Raw genomic sequence first — 17,600 nt, forward strand, 5'->3', positions numbered from 1 at the left:
TTTTGTGTTCAAGGTGGGTGGGGACGGGATCAAAGACTTAGGAAGTTTTCTGCAGAATTCTTAGAACACAGACTGTGGCGGTGGGAATCTTGGTTCTGTAAGAGGGCAGTAGACTGTTGTCAATCACCCACACTGACTTGACCTCGGAATCCCTGGTGGTCAGATGTTCTGGGACTGGGGTCTCTCAGAATTGCATTAGTGAGAGAGAACTCAGGCAGCGGGCAGTCCCTGCCAAGTCCAGACCCATCACTTCCTGTTCTCTGCAACCACGGGCTTCACTTCCTATGGCCTCTGTCTCCTTGGCTGTGAAATGGAAACAATGCTCTTCATTGCTGTGTGTAATGTATGCCAGCTACCATCACTATTTGCCCATCTCGCTCTACCAATAGTACAGGTCCCTCCCACACGTCTACCGCATGCATCCCTACAGGCTTGGTTCGTTTTCAACTAGGAAGTGACTGAACCAGTAAATGATACAGAGATGTCGACTTTGAGGGGAACACAGAGTTTCCAGTTTAAATTATGTGTCTAGTCAGTGTGGGCACAGAGTCACTGCTAAAATTGAAATGTTGACTTTGACTAAAGGTGAAGAGGCGAAGTGGCAAGAATGACTCTGGTGTCCATCGGGGTCGGTGTGTAGAAGATGTCAGCCTGTGAGTACTGTGGAACAGTAGACATCCAACATCTAAAATCCAGGTTTCCTGTGTGTTTGCTGCGGATAGAATGAAGGGGGGGGGGAGATAATACCTGTCTAGGAAGAAAGGACCGAGCCATGCGAGAAGCGGGTTCACAGGAGGAAGGCAGTGATTCCTTTATTCAGAGCAGTAAAACAGAGCATCTTTGGGGGGGAGAGGTGCATCTGTTTCCGCTAGCTAGTTTGCTAGTTCACAAACAGAAGGCTAGGTTGTAAACAGACCAATAAAAATCAGGGAGCCTGCGAATGAATGAGCCCCACCGTGTAAAAAGGAGATGCTTAGCTGCCTGTCCCTCGGAGATCACAGACTGTGACTGCTGCGGATCTCTCTTGCCAGTCGCCCTCCTCCTCGGGCCGTCCCCCTTTCCACACCCCCTCAACGGTCGAGAGCTCGTGGTCTTAGTAACAGAGGACTTCTGACTGTAATCCTAGCGCGTCACTTTGTTGAAGGCAAACACGTGGTTTGGGGAGCACTTATAAATCTCTGCTCCGGGCAGGATCGTGATGTTATCTGCTGGCAGCAGAAGGTTTGCTCGGAGCGGAGCTGCTGGAGCTGCCGGCCAGAGAGCCAGGGCGTGAGAGTGAGAGAACAAGCAGAGAGCTGAGCCCCGGGGCAGGGGACAGGGATGAGGAGCAGAAGCGTTAGGGTTTAAGGAGCCGTTCTGGAGCTACCCGGCTGCAGAGAGGAGTCGGTCTCAGCAGAGGTCTATTTTAGGGTCGCAAGGTACTTCTTACCCTAACCGAGAAAGTGCAAACTTGCTGGAAGCCAGGAGAGGCTGGGGAAGGGTGCGAGTCTCCGTGGCGCCCCGCGGCCGACGCGCCCAGGAGGCGGTGTTGTTCCACAGGGGGTGAAGAAGGTGGCCGGTTTCTGTCGCCCCGTGGCCGCCTGGAGCCAGAGGAGCAGGATCTGCAGGACGGAGCTGGAGGCTAGCCCCCTTTGCAGGCATCAGCGGCGGCTGCAACGTGGAGCGACCCGGCCGGGTGTAGGCCACAGCGCGGCCACAGGAGCAGGATCGTCGCTGCCTGCTCCGACCTCGGAGGAACTCCGGGGCGGACAGTACCCTCACCGAGTCCCCGAGTGAGCTGCGCCGGGGCGCATCTGCCTCCCCGCGGCTCGCCAGGCTCGCCCTCGGCGCGCGCACACGCACGCGCGCACACATCCACACGCACACTCATCCACACACGTGTGGAAGGCAGGGCCGAGCCGCTCGGTCTTTGAACATCTCAGTTAGAGCCCGGCGCAGCCCCGGCCGCGGCTCCGCTCTCCCCGCGGCCCTGAGCACCTCCTCCCAGCCCCAGGACCTTCTCGTCTCTTCCCTTTTGGCCGAAGGATCCGAGTTCAGATCCGCCACTCCGCACCCGAGCCTGACACACTGAACTCCATTTCTTTCTTTTAAGTTTATTTCTACTTCAGAGCCACTCACCCCCTCCCTTCCAGGGGAAAAAACAAACCTTTCTTACTCCCTAAAGTGAGAGCCCCCACCCCCACCCTTGAGCATCGCATAGTAATATCTCCACGTTGGGAACGCGTTGCATTTTCTTTTTTTAAAGGAATCCCAGCCAGGGACGTTTTTCTATTGGGCATTGACTTTCGATTGCTTTGCAAAAGTTTCGCATTAAAAAAGAAAAACAAAAAACAAAAAAAACAAACTTTACCTGACCCGCTTTGAGAATTACTGTTTTCTTTATATATATATTTTTTCTTACTTTAAACAACAACACCAGCGACGATTCCACCTTTTAGAAACATGCACTACTGTGTGCTGAGAACCTTTTTGCTCCTGCATCTGGTCCCGGTGGCGCTCAGCCTGTCTACCTGCAGCACCCTCGACATGGACCAGTTTATGCGCAAGAGGATCGAAGCCATCCGCGGGCAGATCCTGAGTAAGCTGAAGCTCACCAGCCCCCCGGAAGACTACCCTGAGCCGGACGAGGTCCCCCCGGAGGTGATTTCCATATACAACAGTACCAGGGACTTACTGCAGGAAAAGGCAAGCCGGAGGGCAGCTGCCTGCGAGCGAGAGCGGAGCGATGAAGAGTACTACGCTAAGGAGGTTTATAAAATCGACATGCCGTCTCACTTCCCCTCCGAAAGTAAGTACAGTTTCCGTGGTTTTCGCCTTTTCCATCCCCGAGTGTGAGGTTGGCCCGGAGCTCCCCAGAACCACAGCAGCCATAGGCGTCCGCCTTTTCTTCTCCAGGTCCCCAGGTCCCCATCGGCCCCTTTCCATTCTGTCCCTCGCTCCTTCCACGTCTTTTCCAGTCGCGGGATGGAGATCCGCAGTTTTACAAATCTTCACCTTCTGTTTTAATTTTTTTTCTCTATAATTCCCTTCCCCAAACGCCCCAGTCCTTTTTAAAGACCTTTGATTTTTCTCCCTCTTCCCTGGTCCACCAACTAGGGAGTCAGGTCCCTTCTGTCAAAAAGAAAGTGCTTCCCGGATGACTTTAGGCTAGGGGACAGTGGTAGACCTGTTTTCTTTGCTGGGTTGGCGTGGGGTGGGGGTAGGGGTGTCCTCCAACCGGTGCGCAAAGAGTTAAAAAAGAAGTGCCTCCGAACTAGCCTTCCCAAAGGCACCCCTTTCAGTGCTGACCTATTTGGGGGCTCCCCAAGCTTTCGCTATTGTTTCTCACTGCCCTAAGAATGTCAGCATCACCAGCACCAAGCGGGATTGCGGGCGCTCGTGCGGGGTGTTGGGGGGGGGGGGGACGACGACTGAAAACCCCTTAAATCCTCGATCTACTATGGCTCTCTCTGGGTGTTTTCACACCCCCTCCCCTCGCAAAACCGAGTAGCCAAGTCCTTTTCTGACCTCACGTGGAGAGTAGAAAGGGTAAATACGGTTCTAACTGGGCTGAGTCGCTTTCACTTCCCGTTCCGTTTCTCTAGCTGGCCCTTACTAGGCTGAGAGCAGGACGTTTTTCTTGGGGGATTCTCCGATATCTTTTTCAACCTTGAACTCTGCTCCTGCACTTTCTTAAGCAGCGGAGACACTTGAGCATTCCGAGATCGAGTTTAGGAAAGACAGCTGATTTTTTTTTTTTTTTTAAATATCTTCACCCTGTTTCCCTGCGAGCATTGTCCTCAAAACAGCTGGCATACAGTAGCAGTGATTTATTGTGGTGCTCTTTGGGGGGAAGGGAAGCAGTGCTGTTGGGAGAAGAGAAGCGGGGAGAAAGAGAGATTGTGATTGCAGCAGCAAGAGCACTGAGTGATTACCTGAGAGGGTTAAACACCAGGAAGAAACACTAAAAGAAAAATAAAAACTTCAGCATCCCTGTGTTCCAAGTCCCCGTCGTAAACTTTTCATTGGCTGATCCTTTCTCTCCTCCCCTTTTCATGCCTATATCCTCGATGGCTGCCTTTGTGAGTGAAGTCGGTGTCTTGCCTAAATAGATAATGCAGCCATCTTGGTAATTTTATCCCAGAAGTTAGAATTGCAGGGTTGTGCTTTTCTCTTCTAATATTTATTTTTAGTTTGACGAGCCATCGCTATTCGACTTGCCTTGTCTTGTACTTGGTGTCCTCAGAGTGCCTACCCATGTGTCTACCCGCCCTCTTTCTGGTCACTTTTCTTACCCTGTAGATTTTCTTGCTGTTTCATAGAGTTACAGAGGCAGGGAACCCTGCCCAGCAGGGTAATTTTATTATTATAATTATGGCTCTTACCACCACAGTGGTGACACTTACACCACCCTGTTTTTCAGCCCCTGGGAAATAAGGCTTTCTATCTGGGGCGGAGCCACAGCATGGCTAGGGAAGAGAGTGCATTCTAATTAGTCCAGAACCATTGAGGCTGAGCAAAGGGTTGCGTCAGTTAGCTTTCTCCTGCATGTGTGTGTTGATTCCACTAATATTCGGGCTGACAGACAGGTATGTCATATGGGGTCAGTAACTCCTCCTTTGGTGTTTACATGCAAAGGCTCAAATTAGCTGCTAGGATGTTTGCAAAGAAAGAAGACACAGTCTCACATCGCCTGCGTGTGGAGAGAGGTAGCACTTCAGTCTGATGGATAAAGGTGAGCAGACAACCCAGGACCATGGTCATGAGCAAAGAAGAAACATTCCCAGGTTCTCAGGAGGATTTGACAGTGCCGTCTAAGATTAACGCGTGGATTCTCATCTCTAGTCCATCACTGAACCTCCAAATACATGAAAGCCTAAAAACCACACACATGTGCATGTGCACACACACACACACTATACACACAAATGCCATCGTATTTTCACATGAGAAACAGAGATTTGAGACACTGTGTGTCCAGTGTAGACTCTTAGGGGTAGAATGTCATATTAATAGTAGATTCAACACAACTGCACAGGGACTGTGGATAATTTTATAGAAAGTAGGTTAACTGATTTTCCAGGACTAGAAAGTCCTGGAATATAGTGAGAGCTTCCAAAAAAAAAAAAAAAAAAGGAAGAAGAAAAGAAAGAAAATCATTCCATTGTATTTTTAAAGCAAAGAAAACTGGAAATGTAGCTATGGCTGCCTTATATGCCAGCTTTTCCCCTTTGGCGCCTTCGGCTGTCACTGTGGTGCCCCAAAGGAGGGTGTGTACCTGTTATGTCTTGCAGTGACTCTGAAGAGGGGCCATAAGTGCATGGAGGAAGGCATGGGAAAGATCACCGCTTCTTTTTTCTTTTCTTTTTTCCATCCACCAACTTATTAGTGTTCAGGGAGTGACTTCAACTCAAGTATTACAAATACGCCCTAATTAGACTTGGTGACTATATATCACTAGAGATGGTTGATAGCCCTTGGTGGGACATTTTATAAAGTTCAAACTCATTATTTTTAGCAATGTGGAGATTTAAAAGTGAAAATATAAGAGATATTGTATATGCCCTCAGGCATACTTTGTCTTAAATATTATCCTTGGCCAAGTGTGCTATATAAATAAAGTAGATATTAATAGAACTGGCCAGGTGCCAAGCTCCTAGAATGAATTTTAGCCAAGAATGTATTTATGGGGGTATAAATAATACTATGTCAACATTTAAAGAAGAGATCTGATTAGTTTTGAATTTCTTCATATTGATCTTTTCACATACTGTTAGTTTAAGACTCGAAGTGGATTTGGGCTGTAGTTTACTGATTGCTGGCCCAGCAGAAATTAGTGGATGGTGAGCACTTTGACCTTTGAAGTTCAAGGTGCAGCTACTCAAAAGGCGCTGTGCAAGGCTTTAGAAATTCTGGAAATTTGACTCTGTTGCATTTAAGAAGAATCTAAATTGATACTCAAATCTGTAGAGACATGGTGGGGACAAGGAAGTAGTTTTTCCTTTTGTTTATTTTTTGTTTGTTTTAAGTCTGAGGAATTTGTATTTCAAGGAAGCAGAACCCACCATTGGGCTGTATCCCAACCTCTGTTTGTTAAGGTAGGGCCTCATGATATAGCTCAAGCTGGCTTTAAAACTTGTCATATAGTCTAGGTCATCCTCCAACTCAAAACCCTCTGGCCTCGCCTTCCCTAGTGCTGGGACTTGAGAAATTCACCACATGCTTGGCTCTCCTCTGTGCTTTCTTCACAGCAAAGCAGGCACACGTTATGGGTCTAACTCTGGCAGGGTTGTATCCCGCCCTTTCCTCTCCTGCTTCTGTTGTGACAACTGACAATGTCTGAAAATAGTTTTCCTTGTCCTGGGGTGGGGTGTTGCTGCTTCTGGTCTTCATTAGATGGAATCCAGGGATATTTCTAGCCTATCACAATGAAGAAGGCAGTCTATCCAACTTCTCCATATACCGGAGAATTATCCAGACTCAAATTTCAATGGTGCCCATGGTGGGAAGCCACAGTTCCCTGGCGTTTAGCTTGGGCTGCTGAATTCTGCTCCTCATACTATTTTAAAAGTAATAGCAACAATAAAGTATCTTTATGATGAAAAGATAATAGAATGAAATCATAAGATAGAGAATAATTGGAATAGAATATGGATTAGGCTATTGTGTGTGGCATATACTTTATGACTGTGATATTGACGCTCCTATGTTAGAGACAGTCAAGTTTCCCATTCATTCACCTTCTGTGGCCGGGTTGGTCCCTCATTTGCTAGGAATACTTGTCAATATCAGTAAGATGCCAGTCAACAAATAGAAAAAATAATAGAGGAATCATATTGGATTTTCCATTTGTGTTAATGAAGAGCGGAATCTGTAGCCGGGGCAAGTGAAGGAAGTAGCGAGCCAACGGTGTCTTATTCTGTCTCCTAGAATTAGGTGGCCTGAAGTATGTATGGCCTGGAAAAAATCACAGCTAGGTTTCCTTTGTAATTCTTTCACATGAAGGCTAAACATTTAATGCTAAGCAGTTCTCCTTTTCTGGTACCCCTGTAATTTTCCAAGTGAAATTGTGGGCTGTAGAATGAATACCAATGACATGATGGTTTTGGGGAATGTGACTTAGTATTCAATTCATGAATCTGTCTTTCTATGTACAGATTGCTGGTCTATTGGGCCAGCTGCCCAATGGAGGAGAATATTAGCAGAACACAGAGGATTTATTTTTATATTCTCTCATGAAAGGTTGTCTGTGTATGTTTATATATGAATATGTGTCAGAGAGGGGAGGGGGGGTTGGAGAGAAAGACTGGCTTGGACCTCTTGACTTCCATAATGACTGTTATTAATGCACAACAGGCCAGACTTTAATTCCCTCTTTTTATTGCATTGTGGCCAGCACTACCTCTAATGCCTAACTGTGGTTACGCTTGAGTTCCTCTGCATGCCCCTCCTTCAAGATTTCCTGCATTTTTACTCTGCAGACTAGGTGAGAGGAACCTCAAATTAAAACATGGTTTATAGCTGAAACAGGAAGGTAGTTTTTGTTGCCAAGTGAGGCTGCCCCTCTCCTGAGTAGACCTCCATGTTTTAAAGGCTGGGGTTCCCCAAGATTAAAGAGCAGGTGTGGTCCACTTAACTGCACCTCTGGGTCTCCACAGCGCCTCCCGTGGTCAAGGCGAGGAGGCGCAGGTTTTGAAAGTTGTCTTCTTGGTGGAAAGATGCTGATGTAACGTCCTCAAGCACCTTCCGTGTAAAGATATGAAAGGATGACAAATCGTTTTTCCTAGAGGAAGTGGAGATGTGAAAAAAAAGGGCTAATGACTCACTACTGACCCCACGTCAGATCTGGGTTAGAATCGAGGAGGTCAGTGACTCCGGGGCCTTTGCCCGGAGATTACAACACACTTGAGGCTGAAGTTTAGAAGGTTCGGGAAGGCAGGGTGGAGGAACCTGGGAGAAGGCCCAGGTCGTTCCCCATAGCTCCTGCCATCTCCTTCATAGGTTCCCAAGCGAGGTGAGCAGCAAGCAGGTGCCTGCCTGGAGCAGCCCTTTCTGCTGTCTTCTCGCATTTCCGGTCTGTCCTTCAGCCTCAGCAAGGAATCCACTTTGCAGATTCCCAGCAGCCTGACGAAATGTGGCTTGGGCTGAGATAAACAGATGTTTCTGTTGTCATTTTTAAAAGCATCTGGTGTGCTCGTGTTCCGCTCTTTAATATATTTTAAACAGAGATAGTATTTAACCCAGGAATTCATTGTTCTCTAGGTATTTTAATTTACATTTAATAACATGTCAGGGATTCTGGGATGGGCTTGTTTAGACCGCAAGGTTTACTTCCACCTTTTGTTTAGAAGAAATGTGTGTCTTGCTCTAACCTCCAGCTGCCTTGGGTGGTGGGTGTCTCTTTTCTAACCTCTGGAAGCCAGAAGAGGGTTGTCTGTACTCTCTCAACACCATGCTTCCAGTGTGGGGCTGGATGGCCTTGACCATCAAACCCTCCTTGACTCCTGGCTTCCAATCCAATTGCCCCTTGCCCCTCAAGATGGTGGTTATCCCTCTGTAGGGTGTTCAAACCGCCGTTGTGCTCTGTCTAGCACCTTGCAGTGTTTGTGAGATATGGCAGACCTTCACATTTCTACACTGAGCCGCCTGCTTGAGCAGATTGCACAAGTATTATGTGTGAAGAAGCCCCAGGCAGCTTCTGGCACTTAGTAGGCCCTTGCATGTCGTTCATTATTCACTGACTTGCAAATGCCATTGACATTAGATGTACCCCTGTTTCACACACCACTTGAAAGGGGCAATTAGTCCAGTTATTCTAGTGCTCCACTGGTTATGAGATAGCATGGGTTTTAGCGGTATTTAAATGTGACGCCCGGGTACCACTGCTAATGTCTTGGGATGTCTTGGCATCCCCACATCATTCTGTAGAAGCTTCACCCAGTGGGTCCAGTTCCCTTGTTCCCTCTGCTTGTTTCTCAGGTGGCCTCTAGGCCTCAGCTCTCTTAAGAAGTTAGGACTCTAGACCCTTTAAGGTCTAGAAAGCTCTGCTCTTCTTCTGCACCCCAAGATCTCGACCCCGCTGTTTATTTGTTATTTCTGTCTCCTTTCACTGTTTTGCTCAGTTGGTTTTGTAGCTGCCCTGATTCCTCTCTGTCTTAGCACATTGTCTTTGCTCGGTAAGTGTCCAGTGAGTGAGCATTGCCTCTTGAGCAAGATGACCTGCACCAGGAAACCTGGAGATGAAGGCTGCTCCCCTTAAACATCAGGGGAGAAAGGACTCAGTGTCTCTGGCTGAGGCAGCACAGGTTCCTTTCCTGGTTCTGTACTTTTAGGGAATTATAATGATGTGGACAAGAAGAAAGTAAACCTTCACTGGGCCCTTCTTTGTGCCAGACTTGGCTTGAAATATTTACATGGGCCTCATTTCATCTTCATAAGTCACCCTGTGAAGTTGGCCTAGCATTTCCACTTTGACATCTGAGGATACAGATGTCAGGGTATCCACAATAGGTTCCAAAAATGAAGGGTTTGCTCTCTGATGATAATAGTGGCCCTAATACACAGACCCAGGAAACAGACACTACTACTTTTCTTGTTTGCTTGGTAAATATGGGGGTCTTAATATGCAGGCCAGACCTTAGGATATGCAATTCAGGCTGGCCTTGAACTCTTTCTCTTGCTGCTTTAGCTCCTAGGTGCTAGAATTGCAGGCATCACTGGTCAGTCTGCGGAGAATTGCATTTGCAAGTTCAGAATATTATCCCAGAAAAGCAAATGGATCTCTGCAGATTGCACAGAACTGGGGGCTTGTCCCCCTTCAAAATGTTCAACTTTTATCTGTGCTCTTGGTTGATAGAAAAATTATGATTTATCAGGTCCTTGCTTTTGACCTGTATTGCAACCCCTCCCAAACATTTTACGATGCTTTCGCAGAATTCATTGATTTGGGAAGGCAGAATGAGCCTGAGCTTTAGAGCTAGCCAGATCCAATAAGTAGAAGCAAGAGAGTAGATGGAAGGAGATTGCTCCAAAGAGAAGGGAAGTGGAGGCTGGAAAAACGGGGTCCCATCTTGACTGATAACATGGCCTTCTGATATTGGCTTTCAGAACTGTGACATTGACATCAAAGTGTGCCTTTGCTGTTACTGGCCTTGTAGCATGAGTTCCTGTTTCTTCACCTGCCTGGACCTCAGTTTCTCAGTGTGTAATCATGAAGAAAATAACAGCTAAGCTAGCGTTGTGAATCATGGGTACCGCACATGTGATGAGAACACCTACCACAACTGCTTCTGGCCCTTAGGGCCAGGTTTTACCTCCTCACAGTGGTGATCTGTCCCAACTCCCCTAGTGAGAACCTTGAGAAGAAGGAAGCAAGACATGTGGAGAGAGCGCTAACCAGGTGAGCAGGTGAGGCAGCCATGGTTAAACATGGCAGACACACTTTGACCAGAGACTACCTCTGTCCTAACCCTGAATTATCACATATGAAGGCTACAGCCAGTGAAGGAGCTTAGAGCCTGGAAGTCTCAAGGAGGAAGCTAGGTTCGAGGGCTGGAAGGGACTTCTCAGGAGTTACCCCAAATGATCTGAGGAGGACAAACAAACCCAAACAAGGGGCACCCACTCTGAGCACTCTGGTCTTGGTTAAGAGTAGCCTGTATGATGTTTCCTCTGTGAATTTGAACCCTGGATTTCTTAGGGCAGCCCAGGGACACCACTTCGATGTTGCCAGAAAACTGCTCTTCATGAGGCAATTGACTGGGTTTAGGTCTTTTGGAAAGAGGGGAAGCATCACAGAGCTGGGCAAGCCCTGTCCTGTGGACTGCCACCTTCTCTTCATTCTCTCAGACAGCATTAGGATTCGTTAGGCCTGATAAGTTAGAAATGTTTGGCTAGGATTTTTCCTCAGCCACAATGACTTGAGAAACCAAAGGCAGATGGAAAATCCTCTGTGGATGTTGTGAAGCCCAAACCGTCTGAAAATAGTTTGAATGCATTTCCAAGCCTCGGCAGGCAGCTGTTTTCCTTCACACTAGCCGGCTCCATGCAACTCTGTTCCCAGGGAGAGTGTCTCTGCTGCCTCAGGCCTTCCTGGCTCTTTCCTCACTGGTAATTAAGAGGCAGGTTGTTCCTGAAGAGGAGACTCCACAGATCTGAAGGCACAGTCATGGAGTAACTATGTGAGAACTTCTCTCTCGTGATATTAGTTGCAGGAAATGCAACAGGATCTTACCAGTCTCACTAAAGAAAAAGAAAAATGCCATGACTTGGATCCTGGCTCTGTTCACGTGCCTTTCCCTGTCTCGCCCACAGCACACTGACAAACACCACTTCTGTCCCAACAAGCCAGTTCACAGATCACCATCCATTCATAACCTCAGGCTGCCATAGAACACTCCTTCCTTCCTGCTTGTGAACAAGAACGATCCAATTGGCCCAAGAAACAGGACTGGTGAGCTCTCCCGTCACTCCACCTGAGAGCAACAGCGTCAAAATCACCTGGTAGTTTTTCTTGGTGGATTTTTAACAGCACAGGGATATTTATTGTTGCCAAAACGTAAGTGGGAATATTCTGAGAAATGCAATTTAATTCTCAAGCTTTGGACTGTTTTCATTGTTGGTAATTTCAGTGCTGCTTAGACCAAATTTATCACCGATTATTCTGTCTGCACCAGATGTGGCAGGACTTTGTCATTTTTCCATTTGGGGAATTTTTTTTTTTTTAAGAGGGCCACTCATAGTTCATCCACTAATCAATCTCATTTTCACTTCTGCTTTGACGTCTTCATGGTCACACTGAAATCATTTCTACTTGATTTATAACGAAGTTCTGCAATGGAGCAGCTAGCTCAGAAAGTCCTGAAAAGTGTAGACGGTGTACTCTGACCCTAGGGCAGATGAAGAAAAGAGCAGTCCCAGATAAAGGCCATTTCTCTGCAGAGGAAGAGGCTTTATTGAGGAAACTGTCCCCTGGGATGTCTCTCTGTTAGTGTATCTTCCCACATCCAAGTCTATCCCTTGGCATTTGCCGCTCTGGAAGTTGAGAATAGGCATGGCGGAAGGAATCCTTCCGAGTTTCTCCCTGGTCTGGAAGCGGTGGGACAGCACCAGATCTAAACCGTAGACTTCACTCCAGGCACTGGTACAGTAAGGACCACATGTAGAGATGTCTGTGAAACCCTGGGTTCTCCTGTCTTTCACCATCCTGTTTATATCCGAGGCATCTTGAAACTCGAAAACAAACAAATGAACAACAACAACCGCAACAAACCTTGCTGATTTGACAGTGTACATCCCCTCACCTCTTCATCAGGTTGCTAGGTTGTTGAATGTGTTAGCTGAAGTCACTAGGCAGGCCTCAGGGAACTGTGCCCTGACATGCCACTTTTCTTCTGTTTCTGTAGATGGGGGTGGTGGGCACTACTCTGTCTTAGAGAGGGACATAGTCCAAGAGAATCCCACTCTCAGAAAATGTCACCGTCAGTCAGGAAATAGTGGGTGTACAACCAGCTCTCATTTCATGTGTGTTCATGCTACAGAAGGAAGACCATGAGTCAAACTCCAGCCTTCTCTTTCCCTGTAATAGTCGTAGGAACATTCTGAGAACAGTTGAAAGTCCTTGTAGTTTAGTGTGGTGAGGAAAAGGTAGCACCCAGTTGTGCAATTATTCTTACTGAAAGAGAGATACTGTGTGGGGACCGTGTGGGGATTTTTCAGGAGCTAATTTGACAGGAAGTTTATTGAGACTTTTGAAAAGATATATTTATTTTATGTGTATGAGCATGCCTGCATGTACATCTGTGTACCATGTGCAGTTGGAGGGCAGTTTTGAGCCTGGAAACTGAACCCGGATCCTGAGCAACAGTAGCCAGTGCTCTTAGCTATCAAGCCATCTCTTCAGCCCTGATTGAGAGTTTTAGGTGCCATTCAATGACACTCAACAAGTGCTACCCAGTATTCCCAGGTGGTTTGTCCTCTGGGAGCTCTTGACCTCTTTGCCCAGAACCAGGTTTCAAGAACCCTTTGTATAACTGTGAGTGATAACCAGGAGAGAGAAGAAGGCTTGCATTCTTCACCTGCACCAGAGGGGACTCTTGGGCACAGTCAAATTTGAAAACTACTATTTTGATTCTTTCCCGCTCAGAATCTACAAGGGCCTTTGGCTAAACCTCAGGGTCCCTCAAGATTATGCAACCAGCTAGATTAAAGAAAAAGTATCTCTTTGCAAGTAGTGGATTCATTACACTGCTTTCTGTCATACCAGTTCTAGGCTAAAACAGCCACCAGAGCTTTCATCATTGGCATCATAGTCTTTAGATTCTTTGTAAAGTATCCATGCAAAACACTCCATCTTATAGTCTATACATACAGTTCCCAGTCCTCTTTCTCACTGTGAGGATACAGGTTCTTCTGGCCAGTCTCATCTCTTAAGACATGACTCTGTCGGGGGTTTTAGTCGTCTTTCTAGTCTCACAAAGTGCACAGACCACCAGAGCTTCAGTCACCTGAAAGAACCAAAAATGTGCATCCGTATCATTGCTTATACAGTCATGTGTGAATGTTGGTTGCTTAAACAGGGAGGGCTTCTTTCTGTGGCCCCAGAAGTCACTATTGTCCTCTTCATAGCCCCACTGTGGCCCTGCTTAAAAACAAACAAACAAAAGGCAACAGGACAGAATGAAAAGGGAAAAGAAGGATATTAATATTTCAACTTCATTGTGGAATAGAAGCAAACCAAAGGTGCATACTTAAGGATTCAAGGGCAGCACTTCCCTGCCTCGGCTCTCACCTGTGTCCCCGAGGTCGAGGTAGCTTTGGGCAGTGTCAGTCATTCCAGTTCAATGGGCAGAATGGTATCTCTTCACTATCAAGGCACACGCTGGCCTGAAGAAGGTGCTGTTTCCCAGGGAAAGGACTTAGGTTCCCCCCAAGAAATGCATAGGGCCATTCCACAGAAGAGCCAGTGAGGCTGAGCAAGCAGTTGCCTCTGCATCTCTGCCCATCTCTGATTATATGCCGTAAGATTCTTATTTAGGATAACTTTCAGCGTGACTTTGTACAGGTCAGATATGAGCAAGAAAACTTGCTAATCTTGTGACAAACTGTTTACACTCAGGGTGAGGGATACCCTCTCCCTATCAGACTGTGGAGAAACTCTAAAAGTAAACAGCACAGTTGCTTCCTGGGTTGGGGGGGGCATATGGGCGCAGATGTCAGCTGGAAGCAGCATATGTTAGCTACATGACAACAGCGTGTGTGGGTGAAAGGGTCATCACTAGACTTCACCTTTCCCGCCCGCACTGGCCACTCGGAGCCCCATTCCAGAACCAAAGAGTGCTCTGGCTTGGAAGTCAGATCCACGTGTGGGTGAACATGTGTCACTGGGGACTTGTTAGTGGGGTGACTGTTGGAGATGGTCAGTTACAGAGTGTGGGAAGGGCTGTCCCTGTCTTATTTAAAGTGACGTGTGTGGAGGGGTCCATGAGGTCTTTGTCTTGTTAAAAAAAGGTTCTAGCCCGTTCTGAAGGGTGTTGGTTACCTGTAGAAGATACACCCATTCAAGCACGCAAACAGAAAGCACACAGATTCTAGGCCCATGCAAAGCACTAGAAAAGGACTGTCATCATGCCAGACCTCGATGTAGGTGAAGCTTCTGTCACCACACCAGCCAGATAATGGAAAGCATCGCATGGCTCAATTGCCTTTTCTCTGCCAGTCTTTTAAATCTGGCATCGTTTTGGGGGGCAGGGAGGTTACATGTTTGTCTTGCACATACAGAAACATGGGTAAGGTCATGGGAAATCAATGGATTTTAATCCCTGTCTTCTCATGCAAAGATCCCATTAATGAGAAGAAAGGTGTTGCTTTGAGCACTCAACAGAGGTTTCTCTTCCCTTTGACATGCTTGCATACATGTGTGGCTTTTTGGTTTTTTTTTTTTTTTTTTTTTTCAGTGTGTTTTCTTTCTCTGAGAATAAAGCAGCAGCATTTAAATCTGGTTGCTGTTCTTTTAAACATAGAAACCTTAGGGTGTCCAAATGAATAGCCCAGCTCCAAGGAAGACACGTTTAATTCTTTCAAAACATGCTGACTTATGAAATAGTAGGCCCATAGCTCTAAATCAGCAGGCCCTTGGAATTCTGACCCAAATGGGAAAGGGTTTTCATACGTGGGTGAAAAATGAGGACAGGTGGTTTTTAAGAACAGGCCAGCCAAACAAAAACTCAAGCTTTGTTCTTAACAATAGACTCTTTTGTCCAAGGGGGTCAAGACCTTTCTTATTCATCTTTAGTATAATTCAAGGTATTACTTTTCCCCATTTCAGTATATAAATTGTAAATTGTTGTTTTATTACTAGAGCATGTCAAAAGGACAATTGCATTGGGCAACTTGGGCTGCTGGGTATGGCATAGCAGGAGATCAGGGACTAGAAATTGGGGTGTGAGTAAACCCTTTGAGTGTTTAATGTCCTGCCCTGGTTAATGGATGCCTGCGATTTTGAGGGGTGGTGTGGGGGATGGTAAGACTAGCCAGCAAGTATCTTTTCTACTTGGAATCTTAGTGTAGTTCTGGGCTGGGCATGTCTTCAGTAAAATAGCTAATGACTGCTTTTTAAAACTCCTAGCTGTCTGCCCAGTTGTTACAACACCCTCTGGCTCAGTGGGCAGCTTTTGCTCCAGACAGTCCCAGGTGCTCTGTGGGTACCTTGGTGAGTATACTTGTCCCCTTTCTTCCTACTTTGACATGGCGATACCAAGTCTTTTATGTCTGTCTCCATTGGGAACTGGTCAGAGGGGAGGCAGGATTTTGAAAAAGAGCTTGTAGGTGAGCAGTCATCAGAGTGCCTGGGATTTTCTAGTCGAGTCAGTTTCATGAGCAGAGCTGATGACTAGCTTGGAAGTAACACACTGCCCCACGTGCAAGAATGACTACCAGGTGTGCAGGGATTACAGAGGGCTTTAAAGTATTGATCCTTTGATCCATGCAGAAGCCATTTCTGGAGGGCCCTCGGGTGTTAATGAAAGGTCCCTTTTGCAGAGTTTTTGTGTTCTGCATTCCTATTTTTGACACACTGTAGTTGTTCAATTAATGATTCTTGTGCTGAACCAAAATAAAAGGAGATCCCCTTCCCCCCTTTAAAGTGATGGAGGGGGGCTCCTGGGAGAGTCATGTTGGTGCCATCATCTCTAGCCTTATTGTTGACATGTCTGGGTTGCATGAGAAAATGGATTGTCACAGGTTAGGCCCTCAACCAGCTGGACCTGGAGACCAAGCACAAGCCCCTCGGCTGCACATATTAGAATGGGGGTCACCAAAGCCACAGATGTCTGCTACTTTCTGATTTGGAACATCATCTGGTTCCATTAGCATTGACTGAATGCCTACCACTGTTCTGGGGGCGTGAATCCACAGAATATAAGATTTGAACAAGCCAACACTCAAGGAATTCAATGGCTGAGTTGTCCCTTCGCCAAGGACAGGAAGAGAAAAACAGATCAAGTTAGTTAGGTCTCTTGAATTATATGTGAAGGTCCTGCATAGAAAGGGATGATTTTACTACCCTGGCCAAAGCCTAATTCTTTGGATATCCTATTTTGTACCGTGCCATGCCTGGCCTCGCTTCTTAAGAGCTATCATGACTTAGAGTGACTGAAGCTGGGGTTTTCTAGTACAAAGCAAAACAATAGCCCCAGTTCTGTTAAGAGTTTATGTTTATCATTTGATTTTGGTATAGAAAGGCTCACAGTGGCTGGGGGAAACAATGGGAATAAAAACAGTAAAATATTCGATCTGTACTGGGGTAGTTCTTGTATGAAGCAAATTACAGTTGGTTTCTAAGTTCTGAATTTCTAGTTTTATTCCACTTTCTTAACCAAAGAGTTAAAATGTGCTGTTTCTTTCCGTTCACTGACCAGTGTTTTGGAAGGGAAAATGGAAACAATGAGTAAAGGCAAACCTCTGTCAAACCCCTCACGTTCCTGTTAACCCAGGTCACACTACCCATCCTCAGGATCCGGGTTAGTGATGGAAGGTGACAGAAGGCTGAGGGGACAGTCTCTCTCTCTCTCTCTCTCTCTCTCTCTCTCTCTCTCTCTCTCTCTCTCTCTCTCTCTCTCTTCAGGAAATTGTGGTTTGGAGAAGTGAGTTCCTTGTCCTTGTCCCAGAACTGTCTGGTAGTGGAGCTGACACTGGAATTCAGGTGTGACCTGGCTTTGCTCCATGCTCCCCACAGGCTCCAAACTCACTTCTTCCTGCTTTTCCTCTCCCTCGGGAAGCCAGACCCATTGACTCTGTAACTGTTTTACCTATGACCTTATGAATCTTCCCCTCCCCTTCTGCCCGGCAAGCAGGCTGAGCCCTTTCCTGGTTCCTGGAGTAGTTTTTCTCCTTAGATTCTCCTGTTTCGTTATTTTCAGTTAGTAGTTGTCTAGAGCTTTCCTCTTCCTTTAGTGAAGAAGACATATGAAACCCCAGCACTCCTCGGGGAATCTGGTATTGTCCTGAACATCTCTGAGGATGAAGGTGCAGATGAGGGCACAGATTTTCTAGGTTCCTGTATAGTGGGAGGCTTTCCGACCCCTCTAACCTAATTGGTGAACTCCAGACCAATGAGAGACCGT

General features: G+C 46.7%; 1 protein-coding gene across 2 annotated transcripts in view; it reads left to right on the top strand.

The window, feature by feature from the left end:
* The first annotated feature begins 796 nt into the window (after positions 1-796).
* The window catches only part of Tgfb2 (transforming growth factor beta 2), an 81,793-nt gene continuing 64,989 nt past the window's right edge, over positions 797-17,600 (top strand). Inside the window, exons 1-2 of one of the 2 annotated variants that reach the window (XM_027418738.2) lie at positions 797-2,788; positions 15,605-15,688. In XM_027418738.2, coding sequence (XP_027274539.1) covers positions 2,443-2,788; positions 15,605-15,688 — 430 coding nt within the window. In that variant the 5' untranslated portion in view covers positions 797-2,442. The remainder of the gene's footprint in view (positions 2,789-15,604; positions 15,689-17,600) is intronic. The other variant, XM_027418739.2, reaches the window with a different exon arrangement.

This window comes from Cricetulus griseus, chromosome 5, assembly GCF_003668045.3.
Source record: "Cricetulus griseus strain 17A/GY chromosome 5, alternate assembly CriGri-PICRH-1.0, whole genome shotgun sequence".
Lineage (NCBI taxonomy): Eukaryota > Metazoa > Chordata > Mammalia > Rodentia > Cricetidae > Cricetulus > Cricetulus griseus.